The sequence below is a fragment of the Tursiops truncatus genome, chromosome 15, assembly GCF_011762595.2.
Source record: "Tursiops truncatus isolate mTurTru1 chromosome 15, mTurTru1.mat.Y, whole genome shotgun sequence".
NCBI classification, from domain to species: Eukaryota; Metazoa; Chordata; class Mammalia; order Artiodactyla; family Delphinidae; genus Tursiops; species Tursiops truncatus.
In genome coordinates, this window is record NC_047048.1 from 28,461,776 (window position 1) to 28,482,050 (window position 20,275).

The 20,275-nt window shown below is 39.7% G+C and overlaps 1 protein-coding gene across 6 annotated transcripts in view; it reads left to right on the forward strand.

The window, feature by feature from the left end:
• TXNDC11 (thioredoxin domain containing 11) overlaps window positions 1-20,275 on the forward strand; it is a 65,986-nt gene that overhangs the window by 16,194 nt on the left and 29,517 nt on the right. For all 6 annotated transcript variants that reach the window (XM_019928700.3, XM_019928699.3, XM_004324087.4 and 3 more), the window contains one exon: window positions 9,303-9,396. In XM_019928700.3, coding sequence (XP_019784259.1) covers window positions 9,303-9,396 — 94 coding nt within the window. The remainder of the gene's footprint in view (window positions 1-9,302; window positions 9,397-20,275) is intronic.

The window sequence follows — 20,275 nt, forward strand, 5'->3', positions numbered from 1 at the left end:
ACTTTTATAGAACACCATGCCCAGATTGGTACCCTCTGGTTTTTTCTTTAAATTTTCAGTCAGTATCTTCTAAAAAATAAAGAAATGGGAGAAGAGCTGTGGAACATCAAATAGCATACAGCATGTACTTACCCTACACCAAAAGAGTGTGGAAAAAATTGAGATTGCTTAGCCTTAAAAGAGCACAGAGAGGTGGCTTTATTATTATATCCAGCTCTATCAGAGATTTGTATCCAGACAGTTCTGAGACAGTTCTTAGCAGAGGTCATGTGATAAGACGGACTCAGCTAGCACTCTGGACGCTTGGGTTTTGGCCCTGACAGAAATCTGTGATTTCTGCATTTTATGCAGATTTCTCATCTCTGAAATAAGGGAGTTGGCTCATAATCCCTCCTGACTGCTGGCTTTGGTGAAGTTTAGAGGCTGGGAAGAGGCAGACAGAAGAAGTTTCATCATTTGTGGTTGGGAAAGTATTTTTGACACAATGCCTTTGAGCATCTGTATCAGAGATCTTTCTACTCCTTTTTTATTTATTGCCTCTAAGATGTTTGTAGTGTCTTTGTAGTTGGATCTGCAGGGGAGACAAGTGCATGGTTATGACTGAGCAGCCAGGATGATTCCTGACCTTGAGCAGTTGCATTCTTTGTACCTGCTTTCCAGCAGCACTTTCAGAGATTATGCTCCAAGTCTGACATTGAGTCCATACAACATTACTCAAGGTTGTTTTTTGGCAGCCCACTTAATTAGAAGATGTACAGCAATGATGAGACTGCCTTTAAGATGAGACCCAAGAGAGTGCTGCCAAGCTGGGACGCTGTATAGCTTCTGTCAGCCTTTCAAGTGCTTCCCGAAAGCTGTAGATGGCTTTTATCACGTTAGAATCATCTTTGCTGGGCTTCTTTTCACGGAGATGAAATTGTTGGGTTGGCAAGAGGCAGTATTTGATTAATTGTGAAAGAACTCGGGAGTCATGCCCAGCGTGGTTTCAAATGTGAAGCCATTTATCTTGTGAAACATACCAAATACTGCCTAGGAAGAAGTGATATCAATTTCATTTACTCTCTGTAAGATAACATAAAGACAAAATTCCAGATCCAGAAATGAAACCACTGTCATGGTTTTTGATAGTTAAATAAATAGGAAAGATAAAGGAATTTTGGGAGGCCCCACTCTGGAGCATAATATACTTTCAGACATTCCTCTAAGTTAAGGTTTCTCAACCTCAGCATTATTGACATTTGGAATCAGATAATTCTGTGTTGTTGGGGGCTGTCCTGTGCTTTGCAGGATGTTTAGCAGCATCCTTGGCCTCCACCTACTAGTTACCAGTAGCACCCCCCTCTTACTTGTGACAACCAAAAATATCCAGGCATTGTCAAATGCCCCTTAGGGGGGCAAAATCACCTCAGTTGAGAGCCACTGCTCTCAATTATTGTTTCCCCAAATAAGGCCTTAAGGATGCCCCACAGGTCCTAGTATAAACACGTTTTTTCATGTAGCACACAGAATACCACAATCTAATTGTTGCAAGTTTATCTGCTTATAACAGTATCAGTAGAAAGAAGATGAAAATTAAGCAGTGCCTTAACTAGAAAATTCTGGAGTGTTACCTGTGGGGAGCTAGAGCCAGGAGTGAGTTATGTTGTCATCAATAGATGTCCCTGATATTCAACTTTCTACTCAAATTGTTTGTCTGTACCACAATCACCCCCCTAAAAAGTATGCATCCTAAATGTGTTAAGGGTCTTGATGATTTAAAGAAGTCTTAGTATGAAAGATACTTGTTTTGATCAAGAGCCTTGTCTCCTAATTTATATTTTTATATAGATTTCAATATCAAATGTGTTTAAATTTACGTATACCAAAATTGGGCTGAAATAATTATTTAATGTTTCTGTGGCACTTATAAGGTTTGTTAGGATGGCTTTGTTTTTTGCTTCTATCTCTAGATGTGTTTGTGACGTCTTATAGGAGTGCATTTGATAAATTTCCCCTCATTTTAAAAACACACATTGATTACTCATAAGTTTGTCTCTAATCCAGATATTTGCGAACAGTTTGGATCATCATAAGATTGTGTAGTTAGGGTTTATTACTTGGGAAGTGATGATACCCTGAAATTAACAACTTCCCATATTGACATAAACTTTTATTATACGTATACTGAACTCTATTCACATACGCTTCTATTGCTATTATAAACAGGAATGCTCTAATTCTAGCTTGGTTTGAATTTTTATAAGTCCTACAGATGAATCCTTTTAAAAGCCTGTTTCAGATGATTTGATAATGAATTACCTAGAAGAGTAGAAGTTTTTAACCAATGGAAAATATTTTATTTGACTTAGATATCTCAAACCTACCCAAATCAGATTGCGCATCATTCTCCATACTTTTATGTTTATAAAATATGACACTGAAACCAGATGCAATTTTTTTTTTTTAATTTATTTGGCTGCATCGGGTCTTAGTTGCGGCACGTGGGATCTTCGTTGCAGCATGCGGGATCTTTCATTGCAGCACACGGGCTCTTTGTTGTGGTGCACGGGTTTCTCTCTAGTTGTGGCGCGGGGGCTCTAGAGTGAGCGGGCTCAGTAGTTCTGGTGCACAGGCTCTCTAGTTGTGGCACACAGGCTTAGTTGCCCCACAGCAGGTGGGATCTTAGTTCCCCGAGATGTAATTTTTAGGAAAACAATTTTGCCTTTAATTTACTGAACATTGTAGAAAGACATTAAAAGAGTGATGATTATGGGCTTCCCTGGTGGCGCAGTGGTTGAGAGTCTGCTTGCCGATGCAGGGGACACGGGTTTGTGCCCTGGTACGGGAGGATCCCACATGCTGCAGAGCGGCTGGGCCTGTGAGCTATGGCTGCTGGGCCTGCGCGTCCGGAGCCTGTGCTCTGCAACGGGAGAGGCCACAACAGTGAGAGGCCCGCGTACCGCAAAAAAAAAAAAAAAAAAAGAGTGATGGTTCAAATACTTTATTCTGTAGATTCCAAAATACTTTAGACATTATTAGCAAATAAAAAATGAATAGACTATTCATTGGTAAGTGCCCTTCAGTTTTCAAGTGCTTTTACTTCTAATCTTCCCAACAGCCATGTGAGATAGATGGAAATTGTAGATCCTTTCAACAGATTAAGAAGATAAGGTACAGACTGGGTGTGATGTACCCTAAGTGGAGACTGGACTGTAGCCTAGGTCTTCTGGCTCCCAAAATTCTTCCTTGTACACAAAGGAATGTTTAAGGTCTCTGACTTGAAACTTCACTATGTATCTAGAGGTTAAAACTTTGAATATTTAATTATTTAATGTCATTTTTGAATCTTCCTTTTTCATGAAAGAAAACTTTTGAAAGTCAGCTTCTTAATTTGACTGTAACTTTTTTCCTTCATCTTTAGGAATGGTTCTAAGAATAATTAGTGATAAAGGATGGGCCGTGGCTATTGACTTACTGTTAAAGCAGTAGAGTTTTACCATTTCCTGTTATTAATTGGGTCATTAGCATTTATTCTGCAGAACTGGGAGTGTTCTATGTATGATAATCACAGTATTGAGGCTGGGTAGAGTCCAGAATTTTCTTCCCAGATATGCACTAAAATCATACCTGCCTTATAAATAATGAATGTAGCTAAAAACTAAATGGACTTTCTGGTGGACACCGCAGAGGGAGATCAGGAACTTTAAGTCATCTTGTTGCAAACCATGTTAAGAAATTCTGCTTCTTTCATTTACTCCAGTTGTAGAATTCCTCTTTCTTGAAAGTTCTTCTGCATATTTAAGATACAGACAGGACAATTTAATTTATTACTTGTGGACAACATAGGCAAACATAACCCAGTGTCATTTTTATTTTGGATAGACATTAAGTTGATTGGAAAGGGGATAGAACCAAATATGGTAATGTCACTTTCACGGTCACAGTTTTAGGGCTCATTTGTCAGTATTTTTTAGACATACTTGTCTTAAATGTCGGTAGCTTCTACATCAATAATGCTTTCTTTTTTATATTTTAAAGAATGTGACAGAATTATCTGATTTGTACCTTATAATCTACCCACCAAATGCCAACAGTATTATTTAGAACTCTTATATCTGTAGCCAAAATATTTTTGAAATCTTTTCATGAATTTCTATAATTTATTTAAGAGCAGTGATTTAGCACACATCCATTCATTTGTTCTTAGCAGTTTTGGTAAACCAAGTTGTTTTAAGTGAGATAGGAGAAGGCTTGGGGATTGTTTGGAGGGAGAAGCAGGGCATTGGGTAAATTGCCAGGTGACAGAAACCTGAGCACTTCGGAGAAAAACCTAGTAGACTGCCTGGTACCTGCTGTTATCCTGTTGTTTGTTAGTAAGAGGGTTGTTTGTACCCTGAATGTTGCACACATAACTTGATACTGTTTCTGTTAACTCATAGTTCTATACGACTGTGAATTAAGTAGCTTTAAATTTTCTAAGTGTGAGTTAACATTAATGCAGAAATATTTCAGTTGCCACTGAGGAAAAAAACACACTGAGGTAACTATTCTCTTGGCCACTAGAGGGCATGTACACCATCTGCTGAAATTTATGCCATACTGCAAATGGTGCTCACTTAGGAAAATAAATATTTTATACTGGTGAGGATGTGCTGGCCTCCTATAAATAGCCTATTTCCAGCCTCCTCATTATAGGAGGTACTGAATATACTGTACATCATTAAATGGAGTTGAAACACACAGACTGGGTCAAGTTATAATCTGGTACTCATGTTTTGTTCTTCACTAAATTGTAAACTCGGTGAGGAGGAGCTTTGTCTTATTTATCTTTTTATCCCCATTCAGTCTTTAACAAATGTTTATTTTGTGCCTGCTTTGTGCCAGGCACTGTCTGAGCTGCAAATGTAGTGATGAACAAGTGAGAGCTTGTGTTTCATGGAGTTAAAATATGGAGATAGGGGACTTCCCTGGCAATCCAGCGGTTAAGACTCTGCACTTCCAATGCAGGGGGCGCAGGCTTGATCCCAGTCGGGGAACTAAGATCCCACGTGCTGCGCAGTGCACCAAAAAAAAGAAAAAAAATGTGGAGATAGACAACAAACAGGAAAATAAATAAACAAGATGTAGGGGGATGAGTAGTATCCCCCCAAAATTTGTGTCCACCCAGAAACTCAGAATGTGGCCTTATTTGGAAATAGTGTCTGTACAGATGTCATTAATTAAGGATCTCAAGATGAAATCATCCTGGATTTAGAATGGGTCCTAAATCCACAGGGAAGAAGGCCCTGTGAACATGAAGTCAGGGACCAGAGTGATGCAGCCTTAAACCAAGGAATGCCTGGAGCCACCAAAAGCTAGGAAAGAGGCAAGGAAGGATTCTTCCCTAGAGCCTCCAGAGAGAGCACAGTCCTGCTGCAACCTTGATTTGGGGCTGCTAGCCTCCAGAACTGTGAGAATAAATTTCTGTTGTTTTAAGCCACCAAGTTTGTGATAATTTGTTATGGCAGCCCTAGGAAACAACATACAAGGTAATATTAGGTAATAAGTGCTACAAAGAGAAATAAAGACGGGTGATAAGATAGATATGAGAGCAGGGAGGGTGGGCATAACTATTTTAGAAGACAGAGAAGACCTCTCTGAGGAAATGACATTTGAACAGATACTTAGAGTGAAGCCTGTGTGCTATGATCCATCCCTGAGGAAATTTGGGGAAAGCCCTCCAGGAAGCAGGAGCAGTAAGTGCAAAGGTCCTGAGGGAGGAACAGGATGGGGGGTGCGGAGCAGAGAGGAGAGCGGTAGGAGATGAGGGCACGGAGGTGTCTTGTGACTGTGGTGTGTCCTGATTACACCTTTGATTTGTTGGGCAAATGAAGGAAAGAGGAATGCTGGCAGTTAGATTCCTGTGGCTGTTCTATTCACCTGGCAGCCATCCAGGCATTTGGGAGGGACTGATGGAAACACTGCAGCTGGAACCTGCGGTTGGACCATCTTTACATGTTGGTGAGCATCAGAGTGAAGAGGGACAGCCTGCGTGCCAGCAGCCTTCCACTCCAACCTCAGCCCAGGGTCAGGCTGGCTCACGTGCTTGGCCTGCTCATCTGAAAGAGAACCTCAAAAGTAAGAGGCAGGGGCCAAGGTGTCTGCTTTGAACCAGCCCCTGGGTTTATTTGCAACCCAGCAAACAAGGGGTGTAGACCTATGTGAATATACATGTGTTTTGTTCCCCAAACTTCCCTTTTTCCAGATTTAAGAAAGAACTATGGAGGGAACTCCGAAATGTGTAATCATTTCTCAAATACAGCTTTGCCTGGAGAGACACTGAAACTTTGGGGAAATGATTGCAAAATTTATTTTACCTAAAGTGTAACCAGAGCCAGTTTAATAACTTTTAAATGATAATTTGCAATAGAAATAAACAGATAACTATCACTTCACGTTATTTCCTCTTTTTATTATTTTGAAATGTTAATTTTAAGTTATATCCTTAAACATGCCACTTTTCAAAATTTAATACAGACTCACAGTATTGTGAATATTTGAAAAATAGTACCTAAAATATACTTTGCCTGTTTCTTGTGTTTTATTTTATATATATATATATTTTTTTAATTAATTTATTTATTTTTGGCTGCATTGGGTCTTCGTTGTTGCACGTGGGCTTGGGCTTTGTCTAGTTGCGGAGAGTAAGGGCTACTCTTCATTGTGGTGCGCGGGCTTCTCATTGCAGTGGTTTATCTTGTTGCGGAGCACGAGCTCTAGGCGTGCAGGCTTCAGTAGCTGCGGCTTGCAGGCTGTAGAGCACGGGCTCAGTAGTTGTGGCACATGGGCTTAGTTGCTCCACGGCATGTGGGATCTTCCCGGGCCAGGGTTCGAACCCGTGTTCCCTGCATTGGCAGGCGGATTCTTAACCACTGCGCCACCCGGGAAACCCGTCTTGTTTTTCAAAGAGCTAGTATTTTATAATTTATACAACCTTTAATCCTCTCATATAGTTGTTTAATCTTATGATCTTCATTTCATTTCTTTGGCAATGAAAAGTAAAAATAATTTTACTTATGGGGTTGTTTGTATTGTTTGTGGAATTTCTTTGGTCAAACTACTTGGAAATTTTAGTACGAGGTCTTCTGAGGATACAGGCTCTTTCATAGAAGCTATGTAGCCCCTTGGAAAACTGTAGCAGTGGTGCCATCAACAAGAATAAACCCTTACACTGTAGAAAGGTCCGTAAAGGACCCCTGCAAATGGTCTAACCTTTATTCATTTTTAAATGTTTAATCTGGGTTTCTCATGAAGACTTGGAATTCACATCGTTTTTACTTCCATTGATGTGTATTTACATAAACACATATGTAGTTGCATACATGCATGTAGAGAGATACATGTTTATGGGCCATATGTCTCCTCCTGTGAAGCCGCCTGAGATAACATGATGGGAGAAGAGGTTGAAACTCACCTCATTTAATTATTAGCCATGAAACATTTCTTAATATTTAGAACCAATTTATTCCATTTCGTTTAGGAGATTGGTCAGAATTGAAAGAAACTAATGAGTCTATTTTCTTTCTGTTACTTTTCATTTCTATCTTGTATCCAGTATTAACTAAGTGACTAAAATTTCTGAAGATCTTATCTTCCTTTGTTCATGGTAGAAAGGCTTATACACCATCATAGCCTGGGTTTGAAACCTTAAGAACCCAAACACTGTGTAATTCTACATTGAGCCAATTCTGGATCAGCTTGTTGAAAACATTTTAAGGAGTTTAGCAAAAGAAAATCCTGTTTCGGGGCTTCCCTGGTGGCGCAGTGGTTGAGAGTCCACCTGCCGATGCAGGGGACACAGGTTCGTGCCCCGGTCCAGGAAGATCCCACATGCCGTGGAGCGGCTGGGCCCATGAGCCATGGCTGCTGAGCCTGCGCATCCGGAGCCTGTGCTCCGCCACGGGAGAGGACACAACAGTGAGAGGCCTGCGTACCGCAAAAAAAAAAAAAAAAAAGAAAAAAAGAAAATCCTGTTTCAATGACTACTTTCTGATTTCCTCAGTTGTTTGAGAAATTAGTTATTTGCTAGATTTTTTTAGATGTTAAGATTAAACATTCTGACTATCTCAGTTTCTACCAGAGTGAAAACCAATTGATCTATTTAAAATGGAATCTTACTAGAATTAACAGGTGATTTAGATTTGAAAGATAGTATAGTATATTCCACTACAATCAGAAATTTCCCCTTTTATACAACATACCAATTTTAAACTTTACCAACAGGTTAAATTTCTGTTGTACTTTTTGGATCTGACGTCCCAATGATCAAATCAGCTCCAAAATTATTTATTAAAAACATAGTGCTGTGTGTTTTAGGGCTAGAAAGAACCCTTTACATTTGCCAAGTGCTTTATAGTTCATCAAGCTCATTCTTCTCAGTAACCCCATGATGAATGGTCCCCATTTGCCAGATGAGGAAACTGAGCTTCACATTGAAGCATTCACTCCAGATCATTTAACTGTCAGACTTGAGCTTAGGTCTTCTGACTCCAAGCCCAGCACTCTTTCCTCAAGAATCTCACAGTTGGGCTTTTAAAACATATAGAACAAAACCAGACAGAACGAGTGCCCACAAGGCCTTCTAATAAGGAAGAAATTATTCTGCACAAGAAAGCAGAATGTGTCTGGTGAGGACAGTTAATTGGTTTGGCAGAATGGTGGGGTATTCTGTGCTAAGCTTAGAGAAATGGAATGAGCAGGTGGAAATTGGGGTGGAGGAGCGAGAGGGCTCTCAGCAGACTGACCTGACAAGAGAGGAGGGGTGCCATTGTGGAATGCTGGGTTCTGCGTGTGGTGGGAAAGAAGGAGCCCCTTAAAGGATGACCTTGAGCACCAGTGGAGCCAGTCAGAGGTAGCCTGATTTCCAGTAAGTGTGAAGGTGTGTTTGGAGTGAGGCGGGGAAGAGGTTGAGGAAGAAATGTAAGAAAGGTTACAGATCATTGACCTAGTTTGCCTGGAGTTGCTAAACAAAAGCAAGTGAGTGCTTGAACTTGACAGTGAGGTTTCAAACCAGGGATGTAGGAGAACTGTCCACAGAGGGTGGAAAGACCTGCTTAGGAAGTTTCAGCTCTGAATTGCCTCTGTAAAAGCTGCCCTGTTTGTTGTCTAAATGAAGGGAAAGGTCAGCCCTAACCGGCAACTTTTTTCAAAGCCTTATTAAAAAATGAAATGCAACAAATTGAATTTGTTAAATTATAATGGCATGTCTTTCTTGTTTTGAAATATTTCCCTTTACGCAGTGACCAATGATACCCCAGGCAACTAATTCTGCTCTTGTTCTGCAGCCTGGAGTACTCGGGTACTTTGAGTTCAGTGGCTCACCCCAGCCTCCTGGTTATTTGACCTTCTTCACTTCAGCGTTACATTCATTAAAGAAAGGTAAACATGATTCATATTAAGACATTAGTACTTGAACAGAAATGTTTGTATATTGATATTTTCTGTTAAATATGTTATCTTTATGATTATATATTTTAGTTTTCTTGATTCTTTTTCTCTGTATTTGTGTTAAATAATTACATTATTTTATGGTTCACTGGCAAACAAAATTTTGTGCTATTTCAAGTATAGCCTCTTAAATGTTTAGAGACTATTATTTTTTTAAATGTAGCTTGATCACACAGCATCTGCAATGATATATTTTGCACTTCAAATTTTATTATATCATAATCTCTTTTTTTGTGTGGCGTTACAAATTTTGGTCAAAGTTTTCAGTGGTTGTATTGTCAGTTGGATGTATCATAATTTAGGAATACATTTTCTTCAAGAAGTATTTCTATAAGGATGAAAGTCATGTCACATTACAGGATAAGCCTACTGCCAGGTTCACTATTCTCAAATCCATATATATTTTTTTACTTAGCTAAATCATGTATTATTTGAGTGTCCTACTTTTTAAGTTAAACATTTTTCATGTTGCCCATTTTTTCGTGTTGCTCCATGTTGTTTCTCTGTATCAGCCATGACCTTATGTCAGTTCTCTTCTAGATACTTTGATCTGCTCCTCATCTCCTTGTTACCACTCTGGTCCAAGCCCCTTTCCCACCCCTACCCTAGGCCAGTGGGCACTTAACTGGTATCCAGTCTCGCCCCTCCTTCCTCACACTAGGGCCTTTGTGCTAGTCCTTCTTCCTGAAATGTGCCCTCTCCCTCCCCATTCCCCAGGGCCCAGCTGTCCACTTGTCAAACCCCTATTCATCCTTCAGATTCCAGCTCAAATATCACATCCACAGTCTACCCCCCTGGAGAGAGATTTGTTGTTTTCTTTCATAGCATTCAACATAGTTTGTATTTATTGTGTTAGCCAAAATGTTCGTTCGGGTTTTTCCATAACATCTTACGGAAAAGCCTGAATGAACTTTTTGGCCCACCCAATATGTGTATAGTTATGAGATGATTTGTTTACTGTCTGTCTTCCCTGGGCTGGGAGATTTCTGAGGGTGGGGATTGTCTGTCTTCAGTTTAGTGTTCTTTCTCCAGCATCTGGCACATAGCAGGGGCTCAATCACTATTTGCCAAATGAGTGATCAGATTGATGGCCATGTCATCTTTCCCTCAGTAGGTCAGCCAAAAATATGTAGTCATCCTCCTATTACTGGATATTACATTGCTTCAATATTTTGGGGGGGTATTATAATAGTATACTATTAATACATCAAATAATTATACTACTGGCTATTTTAATATGTCCATTGTCTTAAGGTTTTATACATAGAGAATCTACTGTATTCATGCTTTTCATGCAGGGGACTCTGGGAGAGGAACTGAAGCTGTCACATTAGGTGTGTCTTCTGTCCACCTGAAAGACTTTGAGCTGCACAGCTTCAGGTGACTAAGAAGGCTCAGTGAGTCAGAGTTTGAATTTTGAAAACAAAGTACTATCAACTTAAATAAGCTTAAGCAGATAGATGTTCAAAAATCTTCTTAGAAAACTAAATGAAGTCCTTCGAAGATTATGTATAAAAGGGTAGCCTAGAGTCAGTCACTAAAATGATGACAGCATTCAAGTACTTGAGTTAGAGAAGCTATTTCAAGATTTGGAAGGATGTTTTGTTATCCAGTTGGCTTATATTGTGTGTTTATGATTCATCTTTTTCATTCAGAGGTTTCCAAAATTTTGCTTCTTTTTGGAAAAACCTTTCTAAGTATAAGATGGTAGCCTTTTTTCCTCCCTTTTTTTTTTTTTTAAAGTATAGTTGACTTACCCTTGTTTTTTTCTTTTTTTTTAAGCAAGGAAGGTAATAAATGGATAAAAACTACTTGAAGGTACAAAATGAACCTTTTGGTCAAATCACTAATTTTGACAAATGATTACATGAAATTTCTTCTCAGAATAAATCTAGCTCAATTTACCTGTACTACATTTCTTCACTCTCTTGTGATTCTGGTTGGGTCTTATAAAATCCTGCTGCATATGAACTTTGCAAGAACTGAGTTCATTCTAATTAATAATTTATACCCCATTTTTTTGGGTAAACTCCCACTTGAGCTTAATGAACCATTTTTAGAAGAAAAAGACAAATTTGGAAGGATTACCTAAAATAAATCTTGCCTTGAGCATCTGGGTTTTTTTCCCCTTTTCTTTCTCCCACCCTGGAGTCAAATGGTATTTTACTTATTATTAATAACCAGTGTTAAGTAAGAGAAACATGTGCAGATTTTTTTTTTAATGGGACAGTTTGGAATGTAAGTTCTAGGTCATTGTTGTGTTTCTATTGTTTACACAAATTGAGGCCTGAGGAACATTTGACACAACTTAACATTTGGTTATAGAGAGCTTAACTGACGAAGTGTTTAGTCTGTTGTGGTAGAAAGCAGATATCCTGGTTCACCAAGCCACAAGCATATATAAAATACACATCTTTCGATTGCCTAAATTTTTTTTTTTAATTGCCTTAGAAATAGCCAGGATACTCTCTAACATTCGTTTCTTGAAGCTAGCTGGCCATCAGTCTACAGATATTTGGAGAAGGTACCATATATGAAGCATCCTGCCTGGGTGCTGTGGGGTTGCTGAGAGGGGACATCTCAGTTACCTGTGTCCTTTACCTATTGCTCTCCAACTTGGTGCTGATATGTCAGTTGATGTCGGCCCTCCTCTTAGGTGGTGTGGGCAGTAACCCTTTTGTTATATTTCTGTCCATTATTTTCCTAGCCATTTTACCTTTATCATTTTTTATTTAGCAGTTCTATATTTTCATGTAGTTAAATCTGTGGTTCTTTTTCTTGATTTATTTTTTTAAGAAAAATCTGGTCACTAATTAGTTCACTTCGTTTTGAATTTTAAAGTTATTTGGCACTTTATGCTGCCTGGATTTACTTTGGCTTAAAATACAGAACACAGTTGATTTTCCTCCCTTCTTATTGGCTAATCAATTAGCACCATTCACAAAATAATGCTTTCTTTATCCTTCATCTTGATGATGCCTGTTTTATCACAAAATATTTTCTAATATGTAATTGGGTCTATTTCTGTGTTTTCTCTTGGTCTAGATCCCTCTTTTTATATGAGTAAATATAATTTCATTTTTTACGTTGTTTAAGTAATTACCTGGTGAACTCTGGACTCAGTGTCCTCTAGTTCTGGTGTTTTATGGAATATTCTTTTATATCCATCTATGCATTTGGCTGAATTTGGGTTGGAATTTTATTAAATGTTTAAGTTGACTTAGAGGTAATTGACATGTTCATAAAACTTAGCTTCCCTTTCTAGGATCACAGCATGATATTAATTTATTCAAACCTTCCTTTCAATTTTTTGTAAAAGGTCTTACACATCCCTCATTAATGGTTAATCCTTTTAAAGTGCTGAATGATTAACTGTGGGCTGGCAGTCTGTGTGTTTCAGGATCCTGGGGAAGCCCATGTCTGTACTTCTTCACTCTTCCCAGACTGCAGAGCCTGTTCTTCTTGGAGCCTTTCCACCTTTGATCTTGGCAGACAGGCCTAAAGAAAATTTGGTAGAGGGGTTGATATTTTTAAGTTGCTTACTTGATTTTCTTCCATCTTATGATTATTTCATTATTTACTGTAAAAATGTGTTCTGGTAAAATGTTATATTCTGTTATGATTCAGTGACTTTTTTTTTTTTTTTTTTTTTTTGCGGTACGCGGGCCTCTCACTGTTGTGGCCTCTCCCGTTGCGGAGCACAGGCTCCGGATGCACGGGCTCAGCGGCCATGGCTCACGGGCCCAGCCGCTCTGCGGCATGTGGGATCCTCCCGGGCCGGGGCGCGAACCCGTGTCCCCTGCATCGGCAGGTGGACTCTCAACCACTGCGCCACCAGGGAAGCCCCAGTGACCTTTTAAAAGAGAAAATTTGCAACAAATTTTGTTCAAAAGGAATGCAGTGCCGCCTGGGGGACAAGCAGTGGCCTGGGATCTGGCAGTATCTGGTCCTTAGCCTTCGTCTACCCCTGGCAGGGTTATAAACTTGAACAAAACATTTAACTTTTCTGTGTTTGAGTTTCTCTGTCTGTAAAATTGGAGAGGGTGGAGGTAAGGGTAAATGCTTGTTTTACAAGGCCACATCATGTGTGAAGTATGTTGTGTGTGAATAAAGTAATAGTCTGAAAATCTGTAGCAGTTTAATGAGAAAGCCTTTGGCTGAAAGCACCTGAAGTAAGTACTGTGTCTGTTTTCTTAAAAGCATCTACACCAGATAGTATGTACCTTGACCGACTAGCAGACACAGGTCTTCCTCTTCCCTTTTCCTGGAGCACTCTATATCTGCTGTTTTTTGTGTAGTTGGCCCTCCGTATCCACAGGTTCTTTACTTTTGGATCCAGCCAATCCTGGATCGAAAATATTAGGGAAAAGAAAATTCCAGAAAGCTCCAAAAAGCAAAAATTGAATGTATCATGTACCTGGCAACTACTTCCATAGCATTATGTTGTAATTACAACTGTTTGCTTAGCATTTACAGTCTGTTAGTTGTTATAAGTAATCTAGAGGTGATTTAAAGTATACCAGAGGACGTGTATAGGTTACATGCAAATACTATGCCATTTTTTTTTTTTTTTTTTTTTGCTGTACGCGGGCCTCTCACTGTTGTGGCCTCTCCCGTTGCGGAGCACAGGCTCAGCAGCCATGGCTCATGGGCCCAGCCGCTCCGCGGCATGTGGGATCTTCCCGGACCGGGGCACGAACCCGTGTCCCCTGCATCAGCAGGCAGACTCTCAAACACTGCGCCACCAGGGAAGCCCACTATGCCATTTTATATAAGGGACTTGAACATCCATGGATTTTGGTATCCAAGGGGAATGGGGGGCTGGAACCAATTCCCTGTGGACACCAAGGGATGACAGTACTGCATGGTGTTCTTGCTGTGGAACTGACTGCACATCTGTCCCACCAAAATTTGAGCTGGTTTGTTCAGACAGTATTTATTGAGCGCCTTGAGGCCAAGGTTTTATTGTCTTTCTCCTACAACTCTTAACAATTTAGCTAAAAGTTTGAATGAATGACTAGTTAAATGATACTTTACCTTGAAATTGCTCAGGTTGGAGTGATTTTGGCAGAGGGATGTTGAGTCATTTTGGATCCCCTCCCACCACCACCTCTCCTCATGCCTGGCCTTTCAGGTTCCATAGACCAGTGTGCAGGAATCACTCCCACTGGACTAGATGGAGTCCCTGCCTGGCTCATTCTCCTTACTCTTTTTTCTTGGCTTCTCGCCATCCCGACACTAGAGTTCTCATGGATTGAATTGAAATTCACATGATACTTAAATGTCATCTTCAAAATACACTAAACTGTTAACTAAAGACATCGTTTCCACTCCCTTCATTCACCTTTAGGAATTCCTAAACATAGTTGACAGGGAACCTTGTGGCATTAGTTTTCTAAGGAACACCTTTGGAAAATACTGTTGTAATGAATTTTTTAGAGGAAGAAGTAATTCCAGTGTAGGGTCCCTCTACTCCACTAGGTGGCGTCTGATGGTGCTGTGATTTGCTGGTAGAATTGAGTCAGGGCACAAGAAGCTCCCTCCTCCATATCCTTTTTCACAAATAAAGCTTTTTTGGAGCACTTTTCTGTTAGATTGTGAAACTTTGTACAACATCAAGAGGTCTGAAAAGTAGGATTTTCTTATCCTGAAAGTGACATTCTTAAAGTCATTGGAAAGACAAGGGATTGACTTCTTAGGCAAGGTTGACTCTGAAATTGCTTTATTTTCTCAGGTTCCTGGGTCTCACTCTTGGGAGTTTGGACCAAGCATTGGGTTTAACAATTCTCCGTGAATGAAACAGGTTCTAGGTCACTGGTTTTCCCACATAATCTCATTTGTTGTCACTGTACTCGCTTAAAGAGGGAAATCTTTTTCTAACTAGCTGCCTGTGTTCTGAGGCCCTCTGGGTGCTGATTAATACACATTAGAAATTCCATACCTTTTGTTCCCATACCTAAAATTGACTTTTTAATTATGTTGCTATTATTTTAGCAAGGATGTGATCATATTTCATAGGAAATGCCTTTATTCCTATTATGACATCTCTTAAGCCTTGTAAGTGCTGCTAGATAAGCACTAAGGCCAAAACCAGACATCCCCGCACTTTGAATTAGCTTCAGAAGCATGACTTATTAATTCAACAAACATTTGAGGATCCACTTTGTGCTACAGCTGTAAAGAGGAGTAAAACTTGTTCCTCACCATCGGGGTGCCACTAGCTAGTGTGGCCAACAGGTGGGCTTACCCACAATGTGAGTGCAGTGACACGTCTGTGACAGGCTTCGTCGGAGCACGGAGGTAGGGCGTCCGGATCAGTTCAGGGAAGACTGGAGGTGGGGAGGATTTCCCAGGAGAATGAGGGGTCAGCCTTCAGGTAAGTGTGTAAGAAACGGGAGAGTGGAAGATAGGCGGTGTTGAGAAGAGCAAAAGGAGTGCGGAGAGCTCAGAACTAAATTTAGTGCCCATTTGTAGAAACTTTGATTCCTTGAACCCGTGTATTTGAAAAATTACACCATCTTTACTTTCTGATTGTCTTGTGGTATTTTCTACCTTTTTAAAGGTGTCCTGTTTTAGTAGTGTGTATGTGTGTGTTTTGATTTTTGATCCTATTTCTTCAAGGTTTTTGGAGGGTTTTGGTTTTTTTGTTTTGTTTAAGCTGAAATGAGACTCCTAGACAAAGAACCAAAAACACTAAAATCTTAGAAACCTCTCAGGGATCACCTTCTGTAATAAAGTCACAAACTTATAGTGAAACGACTCGACTCGGTGCAGACAAACCCCGTTCTGGTCTCCACTTGACCACTTGTTATGTAACACTGAGCGTGATAAGCTGATACTGGACGGAGGGCTTTACCTGGATGATCCAGTCTTCAGTGCCACTCTTTGAAGTAGAAACTGTTATTATCTCAGTGTTACTGTCTCAGGTGAGGAAGCTGAGGCTTGGAGGAGGTTGTTAACAGAATCCAGGACGCTGTGAGGCAGAACAGTGGCTCCCCAGAGATGTCCACATTCTAATCCCCAGGACCTGTGAATATGTTACATTACATGGCAAGAGAAAATTGAGGTTGCCTATGGATTTGGGTTGCTAATCAGCTGACATTGAGAAAGGGAGATTATCCTGGATTATCTGAATAGGCCCAGTGTAATCAGAACGATTCTTAAAAGTGGCATTGAGAGGCAAAGAATATTGTCAGAGTGATGCAGTATGAGAAGGACTTGTCCGGCCATTACTGGTTTTGAAACGGAAAGGGCCATAAGCCAATGCAGGTAGCCTCAAGCCAAGGAATGCAGGTAGCCTCTAAATGGTAGGAAAGGCAAGGAGATGCATTCTCCCCTAGAGCCTCCAGAAGGAACATTACCTGCTGTACCTTGATTTTAGCCCAATGAGGCCCATTTTGGACTTTGACCTCCAGAACTGTAAGATAAATTTATGTTTTTTTAAACTACTAAGTTAGTGGTAATTTGTTACAGCAGAAATAGCAACTTGATATAGTCACGTACCAGTAAATGAGGAGTGAGATAGGAATCCAGGACCACATCACTCCATCTGCCTCTGTAATCTCCGGAGGTGGGACAGGTGGCACAATATGGTGATTCCTACCTCCTGGTCTTTGCCCATGATACTGCTTAAAATGCAATGCCTTGCCCTAGTTATTATCTGCCTTCCTAATTTTTCAAGGCCTAACTGAAGTCCTCTGGGATTTGTAAATATTGCCCAGCCAGCATGATGTCTGGCACACTGTGGACATCAAGTGGAGATTTCCATCCACTGGCTCCCTTCTTGGAACTCCTGTTGCACTCGTTGGCTGTGTCTCCCACTTAGCAACCAACGTTGTTTTCTGATTTTCCCTTAGACTTTAGTAGTATCTTCCTAACAAGTAGGCAGAAACTGACTGTCCTGATCAGTCATGTTAGTGGCAGCTGTCCTGTGTGACCACAGCTCACCAGTCACCCCTTCTCACTGGTCTTCAGGTTCCCCATCTGCAGGATAAGGGAACTTTGCCCCAGTTGCCTCTAAAGGAAACTTCAGCTTGAAAATGCATTGGCCCTTGGCCTGTTTTTTTTTAGACCTGGGAGCTAAGAATTGTTTTTATATTTGTAAAGAGTTATTTAAAAAAGAAGAATATGTGACACCTATGCTAGACCCTAAGAGCAGCATAAGAGGGGATGGAGGAGGGATTTCTAAGCAGATGTGTTTCTTTTGTGAAGTCTTTGCCTCCCTGAGGGTTTTTTGTTTTTTTTTTTTTAAAAGGAATTTAATTGAAATACACACAAGGGACATATTTGAATTGATCATTTTAATATTATGCTCTGGTTAAATGAGAACAATGGTGTGAGGGTGTTAAGTTTACTGTCATGTCAGTATATAGAACAGTGCATATTTCTATAGTTTATGTTCCCCTAAAATGATGTATTTGGAACTATATTTTTCTTGCCCTCCTCTCTAACTCACAAGAAAGAAAAATCACAGCTAAGGAGTTAAATGTTTACTTAGAGTTTAGCAGTATTTTGGCATGTACCAGAATGTGCATATTGTATCTCTGGTGCCCATATGCCAGAGTTTTTTTCTAGATAATTGCTTTGTGCTTTATATTAAGAATTTTGAGGGAGTTCCCTGGTGGTCTGGTGGTCAGGATTCAGTGCTTTCACTGCTGTGGCCCGGGTTCAATCCCTGGTTGGGGAACTGAGATCCTACAAGGCATGTGGCGCAGCCAAAAATAGAAAAAAGAGAATTTTGACAGTATACAAATCTCAGTCAGATTTCTGTGGAAAAAAATGCAAGCAATAGCTATAGTTCATACATTGAAAACAAACATTTCTATAAACTACTGCATTTCTTTGAAGATTTTTTCATTTTAATGAATGTATTTAAAGTGTGTGAAATCATCTAGCGAATGATGATGAATCACCATGTAAATGCTGAGTAATCTTGGAGGGGCTGTTGTTATTCCTTCTTATATAATCCTGTCGTTTTCCTTTTTCTTCCTTGTCCAAAACCTTGTAAAGAAGAGTGGGAAAGCAGAAGTTAATAAAAATGGCAGAGTATAGAGTAAAATGAGAATCGTTGCCAGGGTGGAAGGTACCACAATACAGGTTTGCCTTTGGGGGTGTCACTACTTCCCAGAGTAAAGAAGTGAGAGAGGGCTTCCCTGGTGGCGCAGTGGTTGAGAGTCTGCCTGCCGATGCAGGGGACACGGGTTTGTGCCCCGGTCCGGGAGGATCCCACATGCCACGGAGCGGCTGGGCCCGTGAGCCATGGCCACTGAGCCTGCGCGTCCCAGGGAGTAAATAACTTAGCCATGTAGATTAAAAGCCATGTGACTTAACCCAGTGGTATTCAGTTTTGAAGTATTTCATGGTTTATTTGTTAGCAGTTTCCTTTATCAGTATTTTTCTTGACCTGATATTCCATTTTGTCCTATGATCCCTGAGAGATTAGCTCACATGAAAGCCTCCTGGAGAGCAGATGGCCATTCCTGATGTAAAAATTTCCATGTTGTTCAGTTCCAGCATTTCTGCTCATTATTTCATTGTATCCTTGGGTACCTTACTTTGTAGGACACCAAGTGCTGTTTACTCTAGCCCTCTGAGAGAGAATTAATTTCAGAAGCTCGGCAGTTTATACCCAGAGTCACAAGGTTTAGAGTCCCACCTTTTCCTTTCCGAAGGAGAGAGTGGGACACATTCTTTAAAATAATCATTCTCTGCTCTTAAAAATAATCATTCACGAAAAAATCTTTGTCTTATGTTTCCTTCCCAGATAATTGTCCATTATTAAGATTTACTGGCTAATGGGCTTATTATCTTAGCCTAATCTTCTTCCTGAGTTACATGAATCTTGCTTTTTCATCATTGCCACCTTGGCACAGTCCAGTAGAACTATAAGATGAACGATGGAGGTATTTAAAAATTTCCTGGTGGCTGTGTTAAAATTTAAGAAGAAATAGGTAAAATTAATTTAATAATTTATATTTTATTTAACCCAGTGTACCCAAATTATTAGCATTTCAACATGTAATCAGCATAAAAACTATTGAGATATTTAACTTTTTTTTTTTTGAACCAAGTCTTTTATACTTAACAGCCCCATCTCAATTCAGCTGCTAAATGTTCATTGGACATACTTGATCTGTATTTAGAGTTCATAAAATTTACAGTTGAAAAAGTGATTTATATACCAAATATTTATATTGTTTCATTTTACTTATTTTATTGAAATATAGTTGATTTACAATATTATATTAGCTTCAGGTTACATACCCATGTTGTCTTAAACATACTTAAACATTTTCTGATAACTGAATTGAGTATCACTTTTAAATTAAATTAATTAAAATCAAAGTTAAAATTTAGTCCCTCGGTTGCTCATATTTCAAGTGCTCATTAGCCACATATGGTTAGTGGCTATGACATAGGACAGTGCACTCAGGGCCTAGGCCTCATTATCCAAGTATCCTGGGGAAAACAGTTATTTCCTAAGATACTGAGTCTCCTTCCTGCGGGCACATCCTTGAGTTAATGCTTCAGAGTGTCCTCCTGGTAGTCTTGGTAATCTGGTAGTTGCTGAGTGCGAATTGTGTAGCTTTGCTTCTGGCAGGACGCTTTATTATTAACTTTAAAGCACAGTTAAAAATAGATTAGTAGAAAATAATCTGAAATAAATATATATATACATATGTACATATCTGAATCACTTTGCTATACACTTGAAACATACAATATTGTAAATCAACTGTACTTCAATAAAAAGAAAAAACTATTCTCTTTTGCTAACAGAAGAAACGAATTCTTGTTCTTTCTGGAATGT